General features: G+C 41.4%; 1 protein-coding gene across 1 annotated transcript; it reads right to left on the reverse strand.

Moving 5' to 3' along the window:
• Positions 1 to 953: 953 nt before the first annotated feature.
• On the reverse strand, positions 954 to 24,307 carry IREB2 (iron responsive element binding protein 2). Its single transcript, XM_042021827.1, has 22 exons — positions 24,201 to 24,307; positions 23,506 to 23,595; positions 20,179 to 20,344; positions 18,918 to 19,055; positions 16,695 to 16,916; positions 15,034 to 15,103; positions 13,822 to 14,005; positions 13,107 to 13,246; positions 12,550 to 12,721; positions 11,346 to 11,446; positions 10,800 to 10,916; positions 9,936 to 10,095; positions 8,957 to 9,092; positions 8,289 to 8,373; positions 7,537 to 7,693; positions 7,135 to 7,259; positions 6,727 to 6,831; positions 6,305 to 6,447; positions 5,697 to 5,844; positions 5,485 to 5,607; positions 4,780 to 4,965; positions 954 to 4,169 (listed from the first exon to the last, which is right to left on the reverse strand). Exons 1-22 carry the CDS (start codon positions 24,217 to 24,219, stop codon positions 4,059 to 4,061), a joined length of 2,898 nt encoding a protein of 965 aa, XP_041877761.1. The 5' UTR covers positions 24,220 to 24,307; the 3' UTR covers positions 954 to 4,058.
• Positions 24,308 to 24,775: the final 468 nt, after the last annotated feature.

Here is a 24,775-nt window from a genome sequence, read left to right on the forward strand (position 1 = left end):
CACAAAATTAAAAACATTATTTTAAGCAAGTAGGGAATTTAGAAAAGAGAAACTATTTCCCCAAGGAACATTTTTTTCCCTCCAATTTCAGAACAGATATTACTAAAAGTAATCAACCAACTCTTCTCTCTAGAAATCACAAAATTAAGGTTTTTTCAAAAAGAAAAGAGCTCTGTAGAATATTTAGGGTTCCCTCTCTTGGTTTCTGAGGCCCTGAAGCTTTAGCTCATTGGAACAAAATTGATTCAGTGGGGAAGCATTCTTGCTGTGCTTTAACATAGTTGGTTACAGAAATGTACTCCTGCTCTCTGCAAACAAAATTACAATGCACTTTGCAGACCTCTTTACTCTTGCTTCAGTTGGCAGACTAGAGTGCCAAAACTGAAGACCTATCTCTGCTTCTCCTGTCTGCCTGCTACGCTGGGGGAAGCCCACTGTGGTTATGAGCCAAGGCAGAGGTTGAAGGTTGTACTTTGGCCTGTCTTATTATCTGTAGAAAGATAGACTTGAATAATTTAGCATCCATGAGATGAACTCCAGTCTAATGCCTGTGCTGAAAGTGAGGGTTGAAGTAGGTTAGTGTTGGACATCCCCAAATCTGAGGATCTTGTCACAGCTGTAACCTTGGCCAACAGCTTGCTTTAATACAGGATTTCATCTAGATTCTAAATTAGACATTTTTCAGAAGGGAAAGAAAAAGTTATTCAAAAAGCATTTGATATAACTTCCAGACTGGTGTCTGGAGCACAGCTAATCCAGAGAACATCCTTCTACATCAGCTAAGCATGCTTTGCGAGCCCACCTCAAATACTCCTAACAAGAAAATGAAACAGGCATAATTATATGATATATAATATTACCCCTTTCTTTAGTCACCCCGCCCCTTCACACACAGTACCATTTAAAGTGTATTCCATACTATCTATTCAAAATAGACAGTAACATATAAGAACTGTGATACAATTTTCTTTATTAAAAATAATTTACAGCATTGGTAACATTTTATGCACAATTTTCATCAATTGAACTTAAGATATATCTATACAATACTTACTGAACTTAAAACTTACACTATTCTGTTGGCTTTAAACATCAGACAATGATTTGCAGTTGCTTAAATATGATTAATATACATAGCTTCTTGTCCTTATATTTAGGTGTAAAATGTATAAACATCAACACTATCCCAAAGCTTTGTAGTTTGGGATGGGGAGGAAGAGGGAAGCAAGAAGAGAAAACATTTACAAAAATTTCAACATGATTCTCCCCCCAAATCCAAATCAAGAGAGGTCTAGGTTAAATACATTTAACACACTGAGTCACTTCTCAAACAAGGACATGTCCTCCTATGTTTTAGGATACTGAAGAGAGGTCCAACTGAACAGCGTTCGGTGTGTGAGCACAGCAATCCTGACTGTCCCCTGCCCTGCCCCTGCCAGAGGGCTCCTGTCACTCCTGCCCACCTAAGGCTCTCAGAGTCCTAGCAGTGTGTCCAAAGTTAAATGTCTTCCCTTTGCCGCTGGGCTCTTGAGGTGCACTTTGTACAGGGGAGAGGGAACAGGGCTGTTCCCATGGATCACAAGCCAGTGCAGTTCCCCACCACTGAGCAGATGGTATGTGGGCAGTGCTATCCCACACAGCACCCCCACACCACAAGGTAGGGTAGGAGTCAGCCTGCGCACCTCGGAGATGCCACTGACTTGGGCTTGTTTAGAGCTGGACCTGCTGCAGCAACAATAGGAACCTCCAGCTGAGCAGCCCCCGTGCCCAAGCACTGCTCAGAACTGCTCTCTCATGGACATAAGACTCCATAGAGCAGCAGAATTAAAGTAGCTGCTAAGGTAATGAAGCCCCCTGTGTCTCTAAAAAGAGCTGACTTGCTTTACTGGTGACAACTTGCAGGTAAGTCGCATGCCTTGAAATTGCACTTCACCTCATCAGTCTGCCTTGACATGGCTTGGATCCCTGTCTCCTGAAACATGGAGAGAGGGCAGGGGGCTGTGTTCCCTTCAAGCATTAGTAGTTACACAGTTATAAATAGCCATGGAGTTGCAGTTTTATTATCTGCACGAGGCATCATTATGTACTAGCGCTAAATTCCCTTTTTTTCCCCAAACACTTGTTTTCTTGAACTAAATCAAGAATATACCTTCAAGCTGGGATAAAATAGCAATCAGACACTGTTGTACAAGAAGTAAGATCTGCTCAGTCAGTCTGGATAGAATTAATGGAAGTGTACCACCGAACAGGAACTCATTCAGCATTCAGTTGAATATAATATTCAAAACCGCATTGACTTATCCCCCTTAGAAGTGGTAGGAGTCACCGGAATGGTTTTCATCTCACCTAAAATAAAACCACATCAAACTAGTGAAATATAAAAACGGATTATACAGAAGTTAAAACTTTAGTGAACTTTGTCTAACGAAACAGAAAAATATGTATCAAACTTATGTCAATCAAATTAGTTTGGCCTTTGAACTGTCAAAAATACATTGTATTGATATAATTATGCAAGAGGTTTTGGGGCTTTTTTTTAAGGAATGTCAAACATACTATTTAAAGATTTGAACAGTGCATCTGTTAGTTTACAAGTCAGCTATCTTAGTGTCTGGTTATAAATGAAAAGCACATGTAAATAAAGCTAATATAGTCCTCTTGAATGTTTTGATATTTAAGACAACATTTATCAAGAACAAAAAATCTTAAAGCAAAATCTTGACAATTTATAGGCAAGTATTGCAGTTTTGTTCTCCAGCAGAAATTAATCTCTACACAAACTGTAAGTGGAGTTATGAAGCTTTTCAAGACACAGGAGCACAGGAAGAGCCTGCTGGAGCTGCAGACTCACTTGCACAGCTCAGACACCACCAGAGCTCAGTGCAGTGGGAACACAAGCCATTCTGCAGGAACTCTGCATCTCCTGCCAATAGGAACTACGGAACAGGGGCTTTACCCTCAGTGTGCTGACAATTCCATCCACAGCTACTGCAGTGCCATAAGAGAAAGGTTTGTTCAGTACTCTGGGCTATTCCTCAGAATGGGACACTTTGTAAGAGCTGGGAACTGCCAGCACATGAGGAAGCATTAAAAGGCAGTATGGCGGCCTGGCTGGCTCTTGAACATCTGACAAGTGTAACATTAGACATAGGTTGTATTTAAAGCAGAGGAATTTAAACAACCCTAGTAAATGTTTTAAAAGGTTTTTAAAGGTTAAAACATTATGGGGAGGTACTTTGTCTAACGATATTGCAGAGAGCACAATAAAAATAGATGTCATAAATGAGAAAGTGCACCCTTTGAAGCAGATGTGACAAACTTCAGTTGAAGAGCATGAAGAAACATGGCTTAACCTGCATGAATGAAACAACTGTGAGATTTTTTTTTAATGCAGAAATGTTTCCCATATTTCTAGGCACACAGTGTTTCATATGTTTCATAGCTTGAGGAGTTTAAATCTGGATCCAGATGAAATATAATCCCGTAACAAAGGTAAGGAAGTCATCATCTGTGATACAGGATACCATGGGCCTCATGGGGACTGCTTTTGTTCAGCCCATAACCTAAAGAATTTGAAAACTCAGTATCTTTTCTAAGTTCTGGATGAGGAAAAAAAAATTAATGTTTGGCCTTTAAGATTCTATGCCATCTGCTACTCTTAAACCAACAAACAGCAGTACGCAGATTTACAGGTGCAAAAACTGAGTGGAAACAACTGCAGAAAATCTTCTTACATAATAATCTTCAGCACAATCAGTTTCAATTTCGCATAGTTTATTTACAAAATGGTCTGATAAAACATCCCCTCCATACTTACAGCTCTCTTGTCACAATACACATGTTGATTTTAGCAATGTTTAATAGCACCATTAGAATATTATTTAAAATCAGAAAGGATCTCGTTGCAGTTACAATGATTCACAATCTTTTACATCCATGGACGAAGTAACTTTGAGCACACTAGGACTGTTTGCAGTTCCACGGTACAGATTCCTGGGTTCACACAAGGCATTTGCTGAGTTACCAGTTATGCAGGGTACCCAGAGAGTCAGTAGCTACTATAAGAATCTTCGAGCCACAAAGTTTAGACTTCCACCATTCTTGTATAAAGTTATCTCCATATTGTTTTCAAACAAGGCAATCACGCTGAATACTTTTCCAGTGCTTGTCTTCAAAAGAAAAGCAAAAAAGAGAAACCAATTAAGCTTTGCTTTCACTTCCCCTTGCTTATTCTCAGTCAACATTCTAACCCCAAGTTTTGTTGAACACAAGCAAATTCAACCCTCTGACATGCCTCTACAGCCCCAAGCCTGCTGGGGCTGGATGGAAGGAAGGCTTGTTTTAGGGCACAGTTTAGATGCAGCTGTGAGCAGGCCAGGGGCCTGTTGGTAACCAAAAACCACCATGTCCCTAAGATGGCACCAATTGTGTTACGGGCTTGTTTACAGAAAATGGAGAGCTGAAGCCTCTCTCAAATCATCACACCTATGAGAGACAAACTCAATTCCACCCTAATACTGAGCCCATGAGGGGCAAAATACCACTCTGATCAAAAATATTAGGCTGCATACAAAGTTGTGTACGAAGAACATGTGTACATGTACTTTGGGAAACTCCAACTGCCATGACAAACTTCAGGTAGGACTATAAGCTTACCTTCCAAGAGAATTAAATTTTGTTTTTTCCTGCTTTGCTTCCTATCATCAGAATTAACTTCTCTTTCTCTGTTTTCAATCATCAGAACATTCAATAGAGAAGTTAAAAATATTGCAAAGATACCTTAATATCCAAAGTCATTCTGGGCAACAGCTCTGGAGGGAACAATATAGAAAATTGCTCTCTTCCAGTGAGTCCCAAAGTACTTGGATTTTCCCCAGGATGAAACTGAAGTGGAGCGATGCCAATTCCAATCAGCTGACTCCTATGAACCTTCTCATAGCTCTCAGCTAGGACAGCTTTAACACCCTGTGAAAATGCAAGCAGAGTGAAACACAGAAGTAACCTTTGAACAGAGATTATGTCCAACATCTTGCAATTCAAACTCAAGAGTAAAGAGAGTGCTTTGCACAGAGTCCTTTAAGTACCCTGGTAACATCTTTTTAGCTTTCCAGGTAGATGGAAGCAAACAAGCCAGAGCAGGCCCATGCAGTGTGAAACAGTTTGTTACAGACAGTGGCCATGCTGGAGTTAACAGGACATGAATCAATGGCTGACTCGGAATACATTCTCAATATAAGTGGAAATTAGTCTCCAACAGTGAGATACTGATCACCCCATGGAGACCAACAGAGGCCAGCATAGACAAATGCCTGATTTGTCTCAGTCTGGTATTCAAGACAGTAAATTACATAATGAGGAAATTCAGATTTATCCTGACTAGTGATTCTCCCCCATGAAGATTCTAACAAAGAAATTATACAATGTGTTTTTAGGTATTTCTAGAAGAAACAAAATCACCCCCAAACCCAAACAAACCAGCAGTACCAGTAAAAAAGGCCCTTTTGCAGCCCAGTCTCTTGAGCTACCCAGTCCATACTTCTTTCCTGCTAGAATAATTACAGGAATGCCTTCCTTCTGGTACAGCTCTGCTGCTTCAAACACATCTAGCTGTGGAATGACAAAGTGACACATTTTGAGTGAGTTCTAAACCTGCAATCCCCATTCCAGAGCAGCTGTACAAACAAATATATTCCTACCGTTTGTCCTGATGGAAAATGAATTGTTTTAGGAGCTGGTTTTCCTATGAACTTATTCAGAAGCTTGATATTTGCAAAGGTACCTCTTGTCATCACAGCATCATTACCTCTTCGAGCCCCGTAAGAGTTGAATTCACGAGGTGTGAGTCTGGAATAAAAAGCAAATTGAAAGAAATCAGTTAAAGATTATCTGATTTAAAAGGATATCATGATTTTTTTACAATTATTGCAGCATATCTTCAGTGGAAGATGTAAACAACTAGACCTCCAACAAATGTAATTATTATAAATCATGAACAACATGGGTAAATCACTGCTAGGTTATTCATGAGGAAAACTGCAATTTTAAATTAATTTTCTACAACTTCGTTATGAAGTGCTACAAGCAGTGTGGTACTTACAGAAGACTTATGGGGAGATTGCTCTAGGAAACAACCCACCTTACTAATCCTCTTGCCATTACCAGCATATTTATTAACACTGATTAATTATTTTGCTTTTCCACATATAGTCTCCCCTTTCTGCAGACAGGCATTTCTAGAGGAAGGTGACAGTGCGAATCAATTATCCAGCACGTGCAGCAGTCCTGTGCTGCAGCAAGTGCTCACCCTTTGCTGGTCAGGTACTTGGCAGCAGCACTGCTCCTTGCGATGCTCCCAGCAGGGGAAATGTGATCTGTGGTGACAGAGTCCCCCAGGTACAGCAACACATGGGCATTTTCAATTGCCTGCGGTGAAACTGGTTCTTTGGCCTAACAGGGAAGGGTGGGGGGAAAGAACAACAGAAGGGAAGAAAAGGAACATTAAACATTTTCTTCCAAGAAACAGACATATAAACTGTATCTGCAGTATAGGAAGGCCCCTTGATGTACAGGCTCCACTCACTCCAGAGACATAAACAGTATTTAAAAGACTGAGAAATATTAGTGATAATTAAATTTGTTAGTTCAACATTGAAGCTTTACTGGAATAGCTATTCCTTTACTTAAAAGTAATCCATATAATCTGGTGGATAGATCCACTGTACTTACAAGTTTATCAAAAAAGGAAGGACATCTAATATAAGTAGATTTTAAATCCCAGGGAAATAAAGTTGACTCTGGTGCTTCCAGTAAATTCCATCGTTTGTTTCCTTTCTACAAGAAAGAAAATTAATTGAAAAGAACGGAAGTTAGTTTATTGTATTTTTATACTCAAAAACTAAAGTTGTACTGGTGATTTTATTAATTACTATTATTTAGTAATAATTTTCTATTACATATTCCAAGTTACCTCACTGGGTATTACTTGGGAATTGCTTTTAAATACAAGTACCCCTCAGTTAAGCCCTCCATTACCATAACAGAAATAAATGGCAAAACAATCACATTCAACTGCAAGATATTATAAAGCTACAATGAAACGCAACCTTTAAATTAGGTAGAACAGACCATTCTTACCTCCATCTTTTCTTTCAATTCCTTAAACATGGATGATATCACACACTCTTCTTCCACTGTATGAAGTTCTTGTCGGGTGGGCCAAATATCTCGTAAGTAAATACTTTTGCCGTTAAAACCAGTGCCTAAGATTTTAAACACAACAGTAGTTTTGAAGAATAAAATACTAGACTTGAGATTTGTATTAGAACATAGATGTGTATATATTCAGGCCTGCAAAGATGGTACCAGATAGGCAAAGAATTTGATCAGTTAAGTGAATGCTTTGCTTTAGCCATGAGCAAAGCAAATATGGCTGTGCTTCCTCTTTGAATATATTGGCTCTGGGTGTTGAAATCATGTGCAGGAATCTCTGCCCATGTGCACCAGCTGCAGAAACAGAAGCTGTAGGAAAACACTCACCCAGAGGCTCTGTGTCAAAGTCTATTCTGACGGTGCCCGCAATGGCGTAGGCCACGACCAGCGGAGGGGATGCCAGGTAGTTGGCACGGACACAGTCACACAGGCGGCCCTCAAAGTTCTTTGTGCCAGACAGTACCCCACAGGCAATGATATCACCCTGAAAGGCAGACCCAGACATAGTGTTGCAGCAGTTTGGGGTACTTAAACAGCTTATGCTATTTTTGTTGACTAAGTCAGATGTGCTTTTAGCATTCCCCTTCAAAAATTAACACTACAACTGAAAGGCATTTTGCTCTCTCCCACTGCCCTTCTCATTTTCCCTTTTGACCCTCTGATATGCTCTCCTGTCAATTCAGTCAACTCCTCTCCTGCCTTTTATTTCTCTTCTGCTTCAGAAGAGAAAAAAGTTGTAGCTTTTAGACACTGCTGGTTAAAATGACTTGAGCCCATAGCTCTTTAAAACCCTCCTCTTCACTTATGATACAAAATCTACACATTACATCCTCTGCAAGATTAGATCATATGTATTTATCTTGTCATTTATAACTGTATTCTAAAAATACTACTTATTACATTTATTTTACATAGCAATGAATTGGCATGGTCTCCTTCTAACAAGCAAATATGCCAACAACATCATGCGAAGTCCAAACCAAAAAGGAAGTGTATTTTGCATGAATTACTGTATTTCTTGATTGCTTAACTGGGTGAGAAATACATTTCTGTGTTCAACAAGCCAGACAGAGCTTTACCTGTTTTATTGCATTCCTGATGGCTTCTGGCAAAGGGGCCGTGTTCCCAATACAGGTGGAACACCCATAACCAACAATCTCAAACCTACGTGGGAAAAACCAATCAAGTCACACATTACATGGTCACGAGCAATTTGTTAACAACTGCATTTTCTTTTATTAACAATCCCCAATAATTTTTTGTCCTTCGACAGTTCTTTTTAGAGAATGCACAGCAGACACTACATGTCACTGATGCAAACCACAGCTGAGTACCGTTACAGAATATTGAACATAATCCCACTGTTACTGCTACAGAGCAACCAGAAACCAACTAAACAACCCTTGACAGCAGCAATGATAAGAAAAGACTAATACAGACTGTCCTGATAAATTTGCATCCAGCTTCCACTTTTAAAATACATTATCAAGTACATCCTGTCCTGCAAGTCACTTAAAATGAAGTAATTTGTGACTGGAAAAACAGAGCTCTGATATATTAGAGCTACACATCATAAATTTTAAAGAGGGAATACAATGAAGCAAAATAATTTTAAGTCAGTAAGTAAGATGGCAATCTACTAAGTTAGGAATTAGCCAACCCAAAATGAACAGCAATCCTATTTATCAGCCTGTACAACCCCGCTATGTACTACTTGCCCAAACTCACCAACAGAAACAGGCCTTACCCAAGCTTGCTGAGGTATGGCAATACTCCACTGGAACTGAGGTAATGTGTAACCATTCCACTCCCTGGTGATAAACTTGTTCTGATGTAGGGCTTCACCACTAGGCCAGCCTCAACAGCTTTTTTGGCCAGGAGTCCTACCAAACAAAAAGGAAAAAACGACACAGATTATGATTTGTATATCCCTTAATAGGACATCTGTATGCTTCTGCCTTAGTTAAAGCAAGCATAAAAAATTCCAGAGGATTAAACAACTTTCAGTTTATTAAACTATTACAGCTATTACTGGCCTGAATAAAGTTTCTTAACTCATAACAACACCATGCATGGTTTTATTCCCATTCCTGGAAGGTAGACACCCATTTTACTTTCTCTAAGACAAATCTCTGCCATGTTCTAGATGACAGTGCCAATCCGTTCAGTCTCTAGAGACAGGCCACACAGCCCTAAGGGGAAGCTCACCCTGGCCACAGAGGATCTTAAAAAGAGAGCAAGGTCTGACAGATGAGCTGTTCCAACAAAATCATCTGCAGCTTGTGAAGGTGTGGCAGATACTCCTGAACCAGTGACAGAATAACTGCTCAGCAATACAGAGTTTCTGTCCTGGCTGTGGCAGCACAGCTCATCATCCAGGACAGGCTGGAAGCTAAAGCTCACCTCCTGCATCAGCAGTGCCACTGTGTGCATCCACCTGACAGGAGCCCTAGAACTGCTTACCTGCTGTAATACTACCAAGTGTAAATATTTTATAATTACTCTCCTTAATACTTGCTTTTATGGGACAAACTAAGATTGTATTATGGAAAAGCAACTTTCCCTATATAACCTCCAGAGCCTACAAGCTAAGGCTACAAGTCTGCAGTTTCAAACCTGTAAAGTTGCAGTTTCAAACCTGTAAAGAGAACCTACAAAATTGAAGGTGAGGGCTGTGCAAACATGAGTGCACCATTAAGACCCTGAGCTGTCTGGTCCCAACATACCTGCAGCAAGCATGACAGATGGATTGCAATTGTTTGTACAGCTGATGACCGCAGCAATGACAACACAGCCGTGGGACAGCTTGTATTCATTTCCTTCATACTGAACAGGCACAATGTCATTCTGCTTCTCAGCTGCAATCTGAAACCCTTTAACACCAGACTGGATGACAAAAATACATGTTACCAGTTGTTACAGAACAGAAAGGATGACATTACATCAAGACCAAGTGAACACTGGTTTTGAAATAACACTCAGCTGTGCCACTAGGAACCGTTATAGATCTAAAAGCAGCCCTCAGTTCAGGTCCCTCTGTCTGTACACTGGTCTCGGCCTTCTTCCTTCACAACTGCTTTAACTTTGCAACAGTTGTGAACAAATGCCAGTCTATGTGTGGCTGTTCCACAATTCACTTCCTTCTGTATATGGAAGAACATCCCTTTAAGAGTACATGTCTAATCTACACAATACTGGTTCCTGAATTAGAAGCATGTCCAAGATTTTAATTGCAAGAGGGTGGTAACTAAACCAGAGTAGGTCAATTAGCATTTTACACCCTCACCTGAGTGCTCTTCAGCACTCAAACATCCTCCAGAGGTCCCTACCTAAAGTTCTTTCTCCCTAGCAATCTAAATTAGGACTAATTAATAAATCCCTAAATTAAGGATTTTTGGAAGGTCATGTTCCTGCCAAACACATCAATGATTTACCCTTGGGATGCCTGTCAAGCGAGAACAGAACACCCTGGATAAGCAGCTGTGTAGCAATAAGGAGGGCTCAGCAGGTACACAAGGAATAGGTAATATAACATTTATTCATGTGAATTACAGGAAATACCTTTTGAAGAGAGCATCAGCAATACAAACCTTTTCACTTAAGCAGGCTTGGAAGTCACTTTTCATGTTATTAACAGCCACTCTATCTTGGGATCTCTTGGGGCCACTGACATATGGAATTATAGAACTTAGACTAACTTGCACTACCTAAGAAAGCAACAAACAGAAAGTGCAGGCATTACCAACCCCGGACCAGTGGTACATGGAATATACTCCTGAGACACCCAGGAACTCTTGTTTCAAATTTGAATGTTCTCAGACATTTAGAACTCTGGGATTCCATTTTCAACACCACTGACTGTAAGAGGCTATTCCTCTTATTTCAAGCATTTTTTAACATTATCCATAACTTTTCTACCATTCACAATCCTTGGGATGACTGGAATTCAGTATAATGTTACCATACTCCCTTCTTTTCCCCATCCCCTCCATGTTTTACAGAAAAGCTCTGCTTCTCGAAACTGTGAGTTAATAAATACAACTTTGCTGAAAGCAATGAAAATTACAGTGGGAGACGAGACTGTGAAATCATCAGTAGTTATTTATGAGAATCAAACAAACAACTTTCAAGCATACCTGGGAATACTCGGGCTCTCCAGAAGAACTCGCATCATTTCTAAATAACTTCACAGCTTTAAGATACGCTTCCATGACTTCAAGCTTGGCCTTATCAAAACCTAAGGAAGGTTATTTCAAACATGAGAAAAGTCACATTAAAATACATAAATAAAACAAATCACACAACTTTCAGACACTCAGATTGTTTTAAATGTAACATTCAAAGTACTTTTTTTTTCTCCAAGTATACCACTTCCATATCCCAAATTCTATTCAGGAATGATACACAAATGAAAACATTTATAAATTATTACATTTTTTTCTAAATTAGCTTAACTTGTCTTTCTATGTCAAGAAACAAAATAAGCTATTCCAGCTCTAGCAGTGGTAACTCTAACTAAATTGACAGTTGTGTCCCTGAAGTCCATAAGGCTTTTCTGTGTTAGGACTTCCTTGTTTAATACAGACCCTGTGCTTAGCTGACAATAGGCAGTACTGCTGGCTACTCTTCCAAACCCATTCATTTACTCTGCACCGATCAGACAAACATGTTTGCTATTGAAAGCATTTAACTCTCATTTGAAAGTGACAGATTTCAGTCTCAAAGTCTCACTCATGAATGAGATTTTTTTGGCATCTGTCACCCTGTGGTTCTCTGTTTGCAGTAGCTTGATAAGGAATTGATATCCTCCTTGCTTAGCTTGAGATGCCAGTGAAATCACACACTTCAAAGGGAAACAAACCACTGGGAAAAATCAGAGACATGTTCAGATTTATTCTGCAGTTTCACTTATTTCTAGTAATCATTTTAAATTTCGATTTTGTAGGGAATCTCCAGGTGGTTATGGGATTCATTTCAAATCAAGAAGACTTACATTCCATACATATTTCAAAATGTAAGTGAGAATTTCTTTAATAGTTTTCTTTTATAGGCTTACGTATGCTTCCAAAAACTAGGATTCTGGATGTTGAAAAGTAGTATCGTGTTCGTAAATCGGGCATTAGACAAATGGACCAGACTGGACACAAACCTCAAGCAAAAGCCTAATTACATGTTAAATCCATATCAGAACTCCGCAGAAAAGCGCCACGTAGGAATTGAGGAGTTTTAAGCAAAAACTCTATAGTTCTTATACTGGGTTTTTCTGCAGAGCAAAAAACATGTTTTACCACAACTGAAAAACACAATTACAATAAATCATTGCTTTAGTTTAATCTTTACCTGCATGCTTTAAGTGCTTCAATGTCACATTATCAACAGGGAAAAAACTCAGAATAGCACCATATTCAGGACACATATTTGCTATTGTGGTTCGGTCTGCTACGGACAGTTGGGAAACACCACTCCCAAAAAACTCAACAAATTTTCCAGCGACATCAGCTTGTCTAAGATGCTGTTGGAAAGAACACACAATACCTGTTATGTGAAGAGGTACAGTGCAAGTTGTGTTTGTCACAATTCACAAGTCATGAACATTTAAAACAAGAAGTTGAAACCCTAAGGCCTATGTTTGCAAAAAAAAAAAATTATAAAATTATTATGAATTATTTTTAGTTAAAGAGGGTCTGTAAGTAAACCACTATAGAGGAGAAAGAAAAAAACCCCCGTTACTTCAAAGGGCTTGCAAATATAAATGGGTAGAGATTATTCGTACCTTTCTGCACTGCCATGATTAAAGGTATACTAAAAACATTTCCTGCATTTAGTTCATTTCTCAAACACCACCGGCAGTACTTGCAACAAACTCTCTTTTGTCTGAAAAGGCATTGAACTCTTACCTTTGTAATGCTTAGAACAATATCTATGGATGTGGCAAACGGGCTGACTGTGCCTGTCAGCTCACAGCCCACAACCTCAGGCAGAGTGAGAGTGACTGGCATTCCCAGCATCACCGCTTCCGTCTCAATGCCCCCGACGCCTGCAAGGAGAGTGGGACATGGCTTTTCAGCACCTTAACTAACCTACACTCATTACATTAAGGTACTAAAACATAATAAAACCCTTTATATTGAGCCTAAAGACCTATGACAATAAACATACTTCTGCTTTTTCTCTCACAAGTGGAGCGCATCACTCCATTCCCCAAAAGGACACAGCAAGAAATGTAGAAGTTCCGTTAAATATTTGCACATTAAAAATAAAAATCAAGCAAGACTTATTACTCAAGTTAGACATAACAGTCAACCGGAAAATATTTTATATCTGAAACTAATTTTCTGAGAGAAAAGAAACCTTCACGCAAATTTCTGCTGTACAAACGGCACTTATTTGAGTATCAGCTAGTTTTTGGCTGTTTTCTCTTTAAATTACAAAGAGTCGTTTCTCAATGGAAAGAAATCTTCATCAAGATTACTTGTAGACAAAAAACATTCAGAACAATAATTCAAGACAGTCTCTTATGCCTGAGATACAAACATCCAGTGGGAAGAAATATTTTTTAGTCAACTTTAGTTGCCTTTCTAAGAGCAATGAAGTTCTGGTGAGCATACTTACCCCAGCCCAAGATACCCAAGCCATTTACCATGGTTGTGTGCGAGTCTGTGCCAACCACGCTATCGGGATGCAGGAAATCTTTAATGTCAAAAACCACTCGGGACAAATATTCCAAGTTCACTTGGTGTGCCGTTCCAGTCTCGGGTGGAATTATGGATATATTCTCGAAAACTTTTGAACTCCACTGTAATTTTCCCAAAATGAAAATAAGAGTTGTATTTTTTTCAAAGGTATATTCAATTCTTAGAACATTACTAAAAAGACAAAACAAGACACAATAAGAGTTTTTGCTATTCACCCCAAGTGGCTTTTGCCCCTTTGTCAAACAAAGGTGTGTGATCTCCTTGGATACACTCTTAATCATCAACAAAAGCTTTCACTCAATTCCTCTGAAGGCTGAATCAGTAATTCATGCCTACCTTTCAAAAGCAGGGCTGCAGAAATCTCTTACCTTCCAGTTCACACAACTGATTACAAGCTCACCTAAGACTGGTATTCAGACAACAGAACCTAAGCACTTGTATTTATAGCAGAATTTATATTTATAGTAAAACTGAGTTTGACACTCCAGGGTGAGACTGCTTGCAAACTCAGGACGGGACATTTAATAGAGCAGACATGGAAACTTGTAACAAGATCCAGCCTGGCCATTTTCCTTCCTTAATAATGGAAAAGCTAATTTACAACTTTCAGAAAGAAACGTCTAGTCTACATCCATGAAAAGAGCTTTAGACCATTGCAGTGAATTCCTAAACCATGTCAAATTAGTGCATGAGGATCAAATAGCAATGTTGCAGAGCCCTGCCCAGGAGCAGAGAAACTGATGTTCACCACAGGACTTCTGCTGCCCAGTTTGAGAGCAGCCATGTCTGAACACTGGTCTCTACTCAACACTTCCAACTTCAGCATCTTTTGTAACAGAGGTATGGATAAATGACCCTTTCAGCCAGAAACTCACTGTGACCTAAAGCACTGAGTTCATGAAAGGCATTAAAAAAACTAATGCTTCATAAATCCCCACTGACAAGAATCAAATCAGAGCAAACTTTTTCAAGTTAGAAAGCAAATTTTCTGTTCTTGTAATTAATTCAGATTTGAGAACCTGGCATTTCCAAATAATTTCATTTAATTTATAATTACACCTGAATACTGGTAGACAAATGACTCTTTAATAAAACCCAAACCACAAAGCCTGCAGGTACACAGACATACCTTAAAAAATTGAAGCCTCTCTCTATTTCTGCCAAATTCCATCTCTTGATTTCTCAATACTGTCTCAGGCCTAGGAAGAAAACAAGTTTACAAGTACTGTCATAATTTATTTCAAATTATAGAATAACAAGTTGTAGTTTTAGTTTGTTTGATGAAAGACTTATTTAAGCCTGCAGGACTCTTTGAAGTGGTTTATTAGAACAAAGATAACTGCTTCCCTGCAGCAAGCTTTCTGTAAACAGTGAAAAATAGCTGATTTCATATGTGCTGTGTCCGAGAACCTGTTTATTCTAGGTATGGTTTGCCTGAAGTGTGCGATCTTGAAAATACTAAGAGATCTATTCCAAGCATGTGCTACAATACACAGAAGCTTTTTTACCCCCCTATCAGTTGTCTCACAAGCTGCACATCTCAAAACTCCATACATTAAAGAACCACAATGTTCACTAGTTCAACTGTAACTATCCTCCATTTTTCCCTCCAAGCCACAAGATTTTGTCACAAGTACTCATCAGTATAGTCCCATAAAATGAACTATTTTTTCTTACTAGGTGTAATTTATTAAGACGCTGATACTTGTTGTAACAGAGTAATCCATAATTTAAGAAGAATAATCTCTGCTTTGGGCAGCTGAACAAGGAAGGGGACACACTTGCTTTGTACAAGGAAGGAAGTCCTCAATTTTTAGAAGTGTATTTTACAGTCATGACCCTTTCCTTTCTTCTCTGCAGCAGCAGCAGGTCAGCAGCTCTCCTGCTTCACCAAGTCCCGAGGGACAGTCAGTGTTCACACTGCAGCTTCATAAATACCACTGTTGGTGTGCTGCCAGAACACCAATATTGCTGAAAACATCACTCCTTCTGCATTCCTACACCTGTACTGAGCAGGAATATTTCCACATCTATTACCGTTACCACAGCATTCAGCACAATATCACTGTGGGATACAGATTTGATCAGCTTTCTAATTGTACACCTGTCCAGCACAGGCAGATAGGGATCTGAACAGTCCATCAGGCAAAGAGGCAGCAGCTGAAGGAGGAGGATTACACATAATTGGCATAGATGGAACGGTGCACAAAGACCTGTTAATAACACAGAAGTCTGGGAGAGGCACAGACATGAGGCTCCCCATGGCTACAACACAGGCAGGATATTTACTGAATTTCAACTCAGTGACAGATGGACTGTGAGATCCTGTACAGGCTGGGGGATGATGTATAGGCTAGTTCTTAGTTCTTTAAGAGGCAGAGGCTTCTGAAAAGTTATTACACAAAAGCTGTGAATTACTTCTAGAAATAAATTAATGCTTCATTGAGTTACTCACTCAGGCTTGCTCTGGAGCAGAGAATGACTCCAATTTGTTGTTGTGAAGAAATGAGAGAAGTACTAATATTTAATTTAAAAGTCACAGCCATGAGCCAATAGGTGGCCATCTTCAGGGTGTTCAGTAAGGCTCTTCTTGTAAAAAGAAAAATTTATTGTAGACCAATTCGTATCTGCTACATCCGACCTACTTCTAGATACTGATACAACTTTTCTAGGCATGGGTGAAAACTACAAAGGATGTTTAAAAAAAACCCAACCCCGTTTCCCTGAGCTGTCACAGGCAGTGCTCAACACACAAAAGTAAAAAACAATTTAGCACAGGAGCTTTCATACTCAGGCACGGGTTGAAGGTGGAAGGGGCAGAGGATGGGGGTGTTCTCAATCTGCGCAGAGAAGGGTCCCGAGCTGCGGCTGGACTCCCCTGTGCTGCACGAGCCCCTGCAGCCGCTGTGGCCCCGGCACGGGGGCAGCTTCCGAGGCTGCGCCTTCATCGGGGACAGCTTGGCTGGAGGCTTCTGCTCACCCCCACCGGGGTTGGGAGCATTCTGTATTGCACTGCAACATTAAACACAACATGCATTGAGACATTGGGAATCTGGTTACACATACAGACACACACCCCCTTGTTTTTGAGCAATTCCTTCAACAGATTATAAAATAGTATCTGAAAAAATAGAGTTATTTTATTACAACCCTGTTGCAAAGTAAACTACCACCGGATGAGCTTAGTTAAGTAATGTGGTGTGGTAAGAAGTGAGCAAAACTGGATTGTCTGAAAGATTAGCACCAAACAACTCCTTCCATTCGTTCACAATAGACCAGAAATCTATAAACAGCATTGCAAAGGCTGAACTCAAGAGTTTTAAACTTGGAAGGTGTGGGTAGAGTCTCATCCAAATGGTAGACTGAACTTGTTTCTTTTTTTAATACAGTGCTGTACATGTTCTGTTAAAACCACTGCTTTCTCAAGGAAAGAAACATAACTTGATCCTTTAATTAGGCTTTTTATACAAATTCTCAAAGGCTCAGATAAATTGGCTACTCAAGCCAGTCAGAAGTAAGAGAGAAAAGCCAGAGTTTTCTTAAAAGAAAAGTCCATATAGCACACTACCCTCTATTTGTGCAAGATTCAGTATCTGCAGGACAGCAAAGAAAGCTTATTGTGAAAAACTAATGACTTTTACCTCCCTCAGTAATAATTAAATCACAAAATTGCATTAAAGCCACTGCTTTCTTCTGCCTCAGTAACACAGCCAGATACTTAGTTATCAAATTGCAAGGTATTGCCTGGCCTCAGAGGATACCTTGTCTAAATCCCACCCCAGCCCACCAGGCTGTGGCCCACAGATGGGAGCTCTCTATAAAAGCAGCACAAATCACCCTGCAGCTAAGGGCTTCTTATCACAGGCCAGCAGCTGCTGAGCCCCCACAGCTTTCCAAAGTGATGCTCCAGAGGCTGGATTTATCATTGCAAAGCAGTATGTTGAGACCTCTAGCCAACACTTGGTCTGCCTGATAATTTTAGGCTGGCCTAATTGCAAAGGAATCAGCTGTCCCTCCGGACATAGGCATGGACAGAGCACAGAACTGACAACACATACGCAGCACAACAGATAATCTGTAGCTTCTTGCTCTTCTAACACTCAGCAAACTGAAATTCTGTGAGCATTTGGAAGGTTGACAGAAATGACTCACACATCTGTGTCCTATGACCACAGGCTTTTTCCCCATGAACTTTTAAGATTTCCAAAGAACCTGCTCAGTTTATGCAATTCTCCATGGATTTTGGAAGGCTCCACAATCAAGAGGCAGGGGAGAAGGTGAAGGGAAACTGCACTATTTAGTATTGACTTCAGCAAACACTAAACAAAAGCTCCAAGTTTTTCCTCTGGGGCAGTATTTATGTTTCTAGCACAGGCAGCCCCAGGCTGTGTTCATCACATAACTGCCTGTCAGACAAGGAAAACCACGCTGGTAGCTTTCCAGTCCCTTTACTTTTCCAGACTTCTCCAAGCACACTTCTCTCTTTGAAAATATCCACAGCCTCATTTATCTGGTGTTAAATCAAAGGCCATAAAAAACCCAAACCAGTCACAAGCAATGGACTGCAATGACAGTCTGTTAATATGCCCAGTAGAATTGCAGGCCCCTTCTCTGGAGCTGTGACGAGGCAGCCTGTATGGAAAAAACAGCTCTGTTAAACTTGAACAATAAAATCAGAGCAAAGCAAAATAACAAACGCCCTCTGCCTCATTCTCTTGAGACACATTATTTTCTGGAAACCATGCCAGATCCCGTTATTTCAGCCCAGAATTTGGATTATCAGTCAGCTTCACCCATAAGGCCTCACAAGTATTCTTCCTCTCCTTCAGGAGTTCTTATCCATTTTTATCCAGCCCTTTTTCAGATACCACAAGGTCTTGTTTCAGGGATCCACGCATGGCAAACGATTAATGGGATAGTAACAAGACGTGAATGAATCCACATTTCAGTGTCAAGACAAAAATGTTTGGCTTGTTAAAAAAAAAAAAAAAAAAAGGTATGTTGGTATGTTACCATTTGCTGAAATCAATCTGCAGAGAATGGTCAACAGTGAGATCAGTTGGGCAGGCAGGATTGACTTTCACCGGATCTCCTCCAGCATTTCTCACAGCTTCCCTCATGGCAGCAAAATCGACCATTGCTGGTATTCCACTAACAGATGGAAAAACAGAATAGTAAAACAACCTGAGACATTAACTGACTGAAATGCACAAACTTATTTTTAATTTTATTCAAGTCTAGAACTAGCTACATCCATATTTCAAAAAATATACCTGTTATTCTCTAATTTTTAAAGGACTGGAACCATTCTGAAAGTCACTGGAGTAGGTACACCCTCTCAAGCAACAGCATGTTTGAAGACAATAATGGGCCCATCTCAAAGATGACCACATTTGTCTCATGTCTTGTTTTGCTTCTCAAGTGTGATGGTACTTCAGCACAGAAAGGATCTTTAGATACTCCTTACCTTTACAACAGAACCTTGCTATGCAAGTGAAGCTTGTGCTATACATTTAACACCTCAACATGTATTATTTGTCTAACAGAGCCATTTCTAAGCTCATAGCATTTCACAAGTATATTCATGTTGCTGTACAAAACAGAGAGGGGCAAGGTTTATATAACACAGTACTACATAAATCTTACTGGCTTTGCCTGCTAAGCAGATGTTACCTCATTTTTATTATCATCATAATTCCTTTTTTTAATTACCTGACTGCTTAATAAATATACAGAGTCAGCAAGACAGATTAAATTTAATATTTGCAAATTGCTGAAGGACTGCCCTTTTAGCTATGCCATAGTCAAATCACAAAGGAAGTTAATATCCTAAGAGGCTGCTTTTTCAATATATGTATTATTCATGGTTTCGACTGGATTACTTATTGTGGAGTAAGCAATATTTAATCTTCAATTATCTCAAGGAAGAACTGTCAGTGACAGTATGAACTGTCAACCATCTGGCTACAGCCAAAACATCACCACTTCCATTTGTGTTCTGGCTCTTATCTTATCTTATCCTGTGAAGTGTTCCTTGCAGGCCAGCAGTTTCAGCCTTGCCAACCTGTCCCAAAGCCAAAGTACCCTACGGAACAGCTTCTACCCTTGCATCATATGGAATTATCATGAGGAATCTACTGAACAGCAGAGGCAGTGCACAGGTTTCCACCTGGGTATCAAGAGGGAGGTGTGATTTATTCTCAAGCCAAAGAATTGAACACAAACTCAGTGAGTTTGCACAGGTTCTTTTGGGGGTTTTGGCACACACACTCACGTGAAGTCTTGAAGAACAACTCTGGCAGGACAGAAGGGCACTTCAACATGGTTCTGTTTTGTTTTCCAGTCCAAGATGTTCATAGCATCCGTTTCTTTCACTAAGAAGCCATCGCAGTTACGGACACTGGACTCAAACAGCACTCGGATGGAGTAAGGCAGAGTACCTAGGGTGAGGCAAGGGACAGACCCCATGAGTGCAGCACTTGCAGCTTACACAGTTTTTTTAAAATTACAATCTCCCATTTCTAAGGAATTCCACTTTTCTACGGTTTGGAAGGGTGAGAGCTTCAGGAGCCTGCTTTTCCAGTTGCCTTTGGGTTTGATCTTCCTTACACAATATGGAATGGTGAGTTGCGCAATGTACGAATTGATGGGTTATCCTATGGGATTTTAATGGGAGATACCAATGGCTTGACCACACTGTTCAGACAGTGACATTTAATAAGGTACCTTATGCTGGCAGGGGAGAGATGCAAGGAATATAGACCTGGGATTATTGATCAGAGCAGGTCAAAAGCAACTACTACTGGAATACTCAAAGTCATTTTAACTGTAAATTTCACCATTCCGTTACTCAAGATACCAAGCCAAAAGCAACCAATGCCAGAATATTATTTTCAATTAACAGTGATACAAAGACCAGAAACTATTCTGCCATGTGCCCTTTTAAAATTATCACATTTCATAAAATATAAAGAAGAACATGTCATTAAATACAACTTGAGTTAGTTTGCTACTGATACGAATTAAGGTACTGAAAACCAGCTGTTTTCTGCACAGAAAAAAAAAAGGGAAATGGAAATGAGAATGAATAAAGAGGGAAGAGAAAAAAAAACCCCAACATAATTATTCACTGCAAACAAAACAAAACAAATAACCACTAAAGAAAAAACATCAAGATTTATTGACATTCCTTCCCCAAATCCCACTGTGTTCAGCATCATTCAAGCAGGCAAACAGCTTCATAAGAACAGTGAGAAATACAAAAAAAGTTACCTGGAGGAAGGTGAAACAATTAAGTTCAGGCCTCAATTAAAAAAAAAAAAAGGTTTGGTGGTCTCAACCTAATACAGTGGTTTGTTCACAAACTATTGACATAGAATTTGCTGACTCTGTTCTCACTGTGTCTTTCACAGATAATATCCACTGTTTTCTAGTTAGACAAGTCACTATTTTGAGTTTAAGATTTGAGTAAACTTGAGTATAAAGATGTCATCAAAAAGGACTAACAAACCATGCCACCACTCACTCAATTAAAAAGCCAGGCTCCCAGAGGAGAACTGGTTTGCTTTCTTGTGGGTTACAAACCCCACTGCCCCAGGGGCTGCTCAGCACCAGCTCTGGAGAAGCAACTGCTTCCAGCAAGGCACCAGCAAGCTCCTGTCTGCAACACCATGTGCAGTTCGGGGCTTCCCAGGGTACAGGATAGCTTCAGAAATGAGATCACATCCAGCACAGGCCCCTCTAGGAGGCTCTGTACCATGCCTGACACACAGTAGCTGCAGGGAGAGCGGGGCTGGCTCACCCCCAGGGGAGATGGTGACCTGATTGTAGTGCCCAGCACCTCCTGGGGACTGCAGCCAAGGGGAGGCCTGACTTAGCAGAAGTGCCCAGTGAAAGCACAGAAGTCCCAGGGTGCAGGGAAGGACACTGGGAATGGGTACAAGGGAAAAGCAGCTCACAGGGGGCACGGTTAAGCACAGGACCATGGGAGGCAGTGGAATATCTGTCCTCCCAGACTGGCACAGCTTAATCACGAAAGGCTCCCCGCATCAGCTCCAGCCCCTGCAAGAGCCTGGTCTAGATCTCCACATGTCCTCTCTGCCCTAAATCCTTCTGAGCTCTTCTCATTTTTCCCGTAAGTCTTAAACACTAGAAAATTTGCAACTAAATCAATTAACATTTACATTAGTAATATGATTAATATCAGCTAGCAATTAATGTCAAATTACAGTCAGAAGCCCCAAGGCAGAGGGCAAACAGGTAAAACTCAAAACTATTCCAGCAACAAATGCAGTGAGCAATTCCAGATGCTGGATTTGCTACCAGTGTTGTCCCACACTGTGTCTAGACATTATTTAGTATTTTGCCATCTTGAAGTTAACATGAGGCTTCCAGCTTCTGCACAGAAGTTTCTGTTGGAAGAGAAAGACCCTCTTAGTGCAGTCTGTTTAGACTCCTGAGAATATCTTCAGGAATACCAATTACTGCAACAACCTTTATGGCACATTTTAGCAGAAAGTTGTATATTGTTGTTTTATTTCCACTGCTGTCATAAGGCTTTTCAAAAAACTGCCGTGGAACCGCCTGGTTTTGTTACTACCACAGCACTGCTTCTCCCTGGACCAAGCCACAAACTGAAGCAGTTTCCTCCATGTGTGCTTATCTGAAAGACTGACTTTGTTACTACATGCAGGGGAAATTTGCAAGAGCACACAGCTGTTGCACAAAGTTTCAGCAGACACTGTGCCCTCCTCTCTCTTCTCTTTAAACAACAGGGCATTAATAACTGTGGCCAAATATAGATTTAAAGTGAAATATCCACTGGTATTTTTTTCATTCAAGAAACGTATCACAAATTCCATGAATAAAGAAGAATTCAGACCTTGCAAAACTGAAAAATATCCCAAATGCCTTTACTAAGTACCCCATGTAAGTATTTCAGTTTAACATGAAAACAAAGGGAGAGACTATTGCCAGTATGCTTTGATTACCTGCAAGACTAAAGCCTGTTCCAGCTCGCACAGAGCAAAGCACCCTCCCCTGCATGGACTTCCCTCCCACCACATGTGCAACACTGTGAGTTTTTAAAAGGCACTTGGACACAGAGACCCAATAAAGGTCTTTTTGGCACAGACAGCTATTGCATACTAATGACAAGCTGAGATTAAGCAACAGCATGAGCACCACAAAACCTCACCCTGCAGCAGGAGCCATGTTCCAGCAAACAGGGACCCACTATGTGAGGCTGCTGGGGAGATGAAACCAGGACACCTCGAAGATGTACAAAACTACACTAAAAGCGGTATTTATTTTTGAAGTATTAAATAGGAGTTCTTTGTCACTTCATTTTTTTTCAAAAGTGTAATTCTTCTGATTTGGAATACTGTTGAAAACTGCAGAAACACCTGTATTTTCTTCCTTACTAAAAAAACGCTACAAGTATTGCCCCTGCCAACTCCATAAAGTACTAAGAAATTGGGAAATGATCAGCTTCCAAACACACCCATTAAGAATTCCCAACTGCGTCTCCTGCCACCGCAGGGCAGCCAGTGGTGCAGTCTGCTGCTGGTACCACCCCAATTACACCCAGAGATCATCGTACCATACTTGGCGCCTCCGAGCTTCGACACATTGTAAAACTTTTTCTCGGGGTGGCTTTCCAAAGCTTCAACGGTGGGCTGGTAAGGGCTTCCTGGGAGACGAAACAAACAAAGTTACAGCCACGAACGAACCGGATATTTCAGGACTGACTGAGGACTCCCAAAAAGAGATCGTATTTCTGATTCTGCCCAAAAAACCGTTCCTCTAGACTGTAAGTAAATGCAATATGGAAAGGTTTCTAAATGGATTGAGACACCTCGTGATGTAGATGTGTGACTAAGGTGAGTTTTAAAAGCATCAGTAAGAGTAGGTACATACAGGTCAATGCAGGTCACTAGCACAGCCTGAACACACCTGACCTTTGTTGTCTCAGTTTGCCATCTACACACAAGATAAGACACCTCACCAGAGCAGATAAGAGACATGGGTTTTAATACAGCAAGAAGCGTAGCGCGCTGACTGCCAAGGCAACGTCAAGGGAACAAGGGACAAAAATAAACCTCGTAGCAGCCATTAGGTGCCCGGAATAAATAACCCACGGGAGGGAACAGACAGAGGGGCGGGGACGGGGCCGCTCCCCCCCGGCGGGACCCCTGAGGCCCGGGACACGGCCGTTCGGCGGCGCAGAAGGCGACCTGATGGCCACGGCCACGGTGTCCTGGCGGACGGGGCGGCCCCGTCCCCGCAGTGACCGACCTGTCCTGGGAGGGTCCATCGCCGGCGACCATGTCAGCGTGAGGGAGCGGGCCGGGGGGCGCCGGCGGGCCGGCAGCTCTCGCGAGACTGCGCCCCACGCCCCGCCCCTCCTTAGCGGGAGGTGCCGCTCTCGCGAGACTGCGCACCCTGCCGGGGAGGAAAGGGCACGAGATCGCGCGAGGCTTCGCCGAGAGGGCGGAAGTAGCTGGGAGAGGGCAGCCGCCTGCTCTCGCGATAGCAATAACGAGAGCGTGGGCGGAGCTGCCCGGTCAGGCCGCGCTGGGGGCGGGGCCGCGCCGGGAGCGGGGCCGCGCCGGGAGCGGAGCCGCGCCGGGAGCGGGGCGGTGGCTTCTCCTGGTGGTGCGGCGCGGTACCGCAGGCGGGCGGGGCGGCGCCGGCCGGGCCGGGCGGTGCCCCTTGGGCCGGGCTTGCCCCACCCCTGGGCGCGGCCCCGCCCTACAGCGCATCATGCGACGCTGAGGGGGTGGAAGGGGCCCCAAAGATCATACGCTCCCGCTTCAAGCCCCATCCCACCTGACGTTGAACTCTTCCAGGGATGGGGCGTACACAACCTC

Source organism: Corvus kubaryi, unplaced genomic scaffold, assembly GCF_017639235.1.
Source record: "Corvus kubaryi isolate FWS band 111438036 unplaced genomic scaffold, C.kubaryi_AGA036_p1.0 37172, whole genome shotgun sequence".
Classification (NCBI taxonomy): domain Eukaryota; kingdom Metazoa; phylum Chordata; class Aves; order Passeriformes; family Corvidae; genus Corvus; species Corvus kubaryi.

Excerpts from the sequence above, each read along its gene's own strand:
- IREB2 (XM_042021827.1), bottom strand. Across the intron at positions 13,247-13,821 it reads CTTGGGTATCTTGGGCTGGG|GCGTCGGGGGCATTGAGACG; the intron begins GTAAGTATGCTC and ends CTCTCCTTGCAG. Across the intron at positions 11,447-12,549 it reads GAAGCACTTAAAGCATGCAG|GTTTTGATAAGGCCAAGCTT; the intron begins GTAAAGATTAAA and ends AACCTTCCTTAG.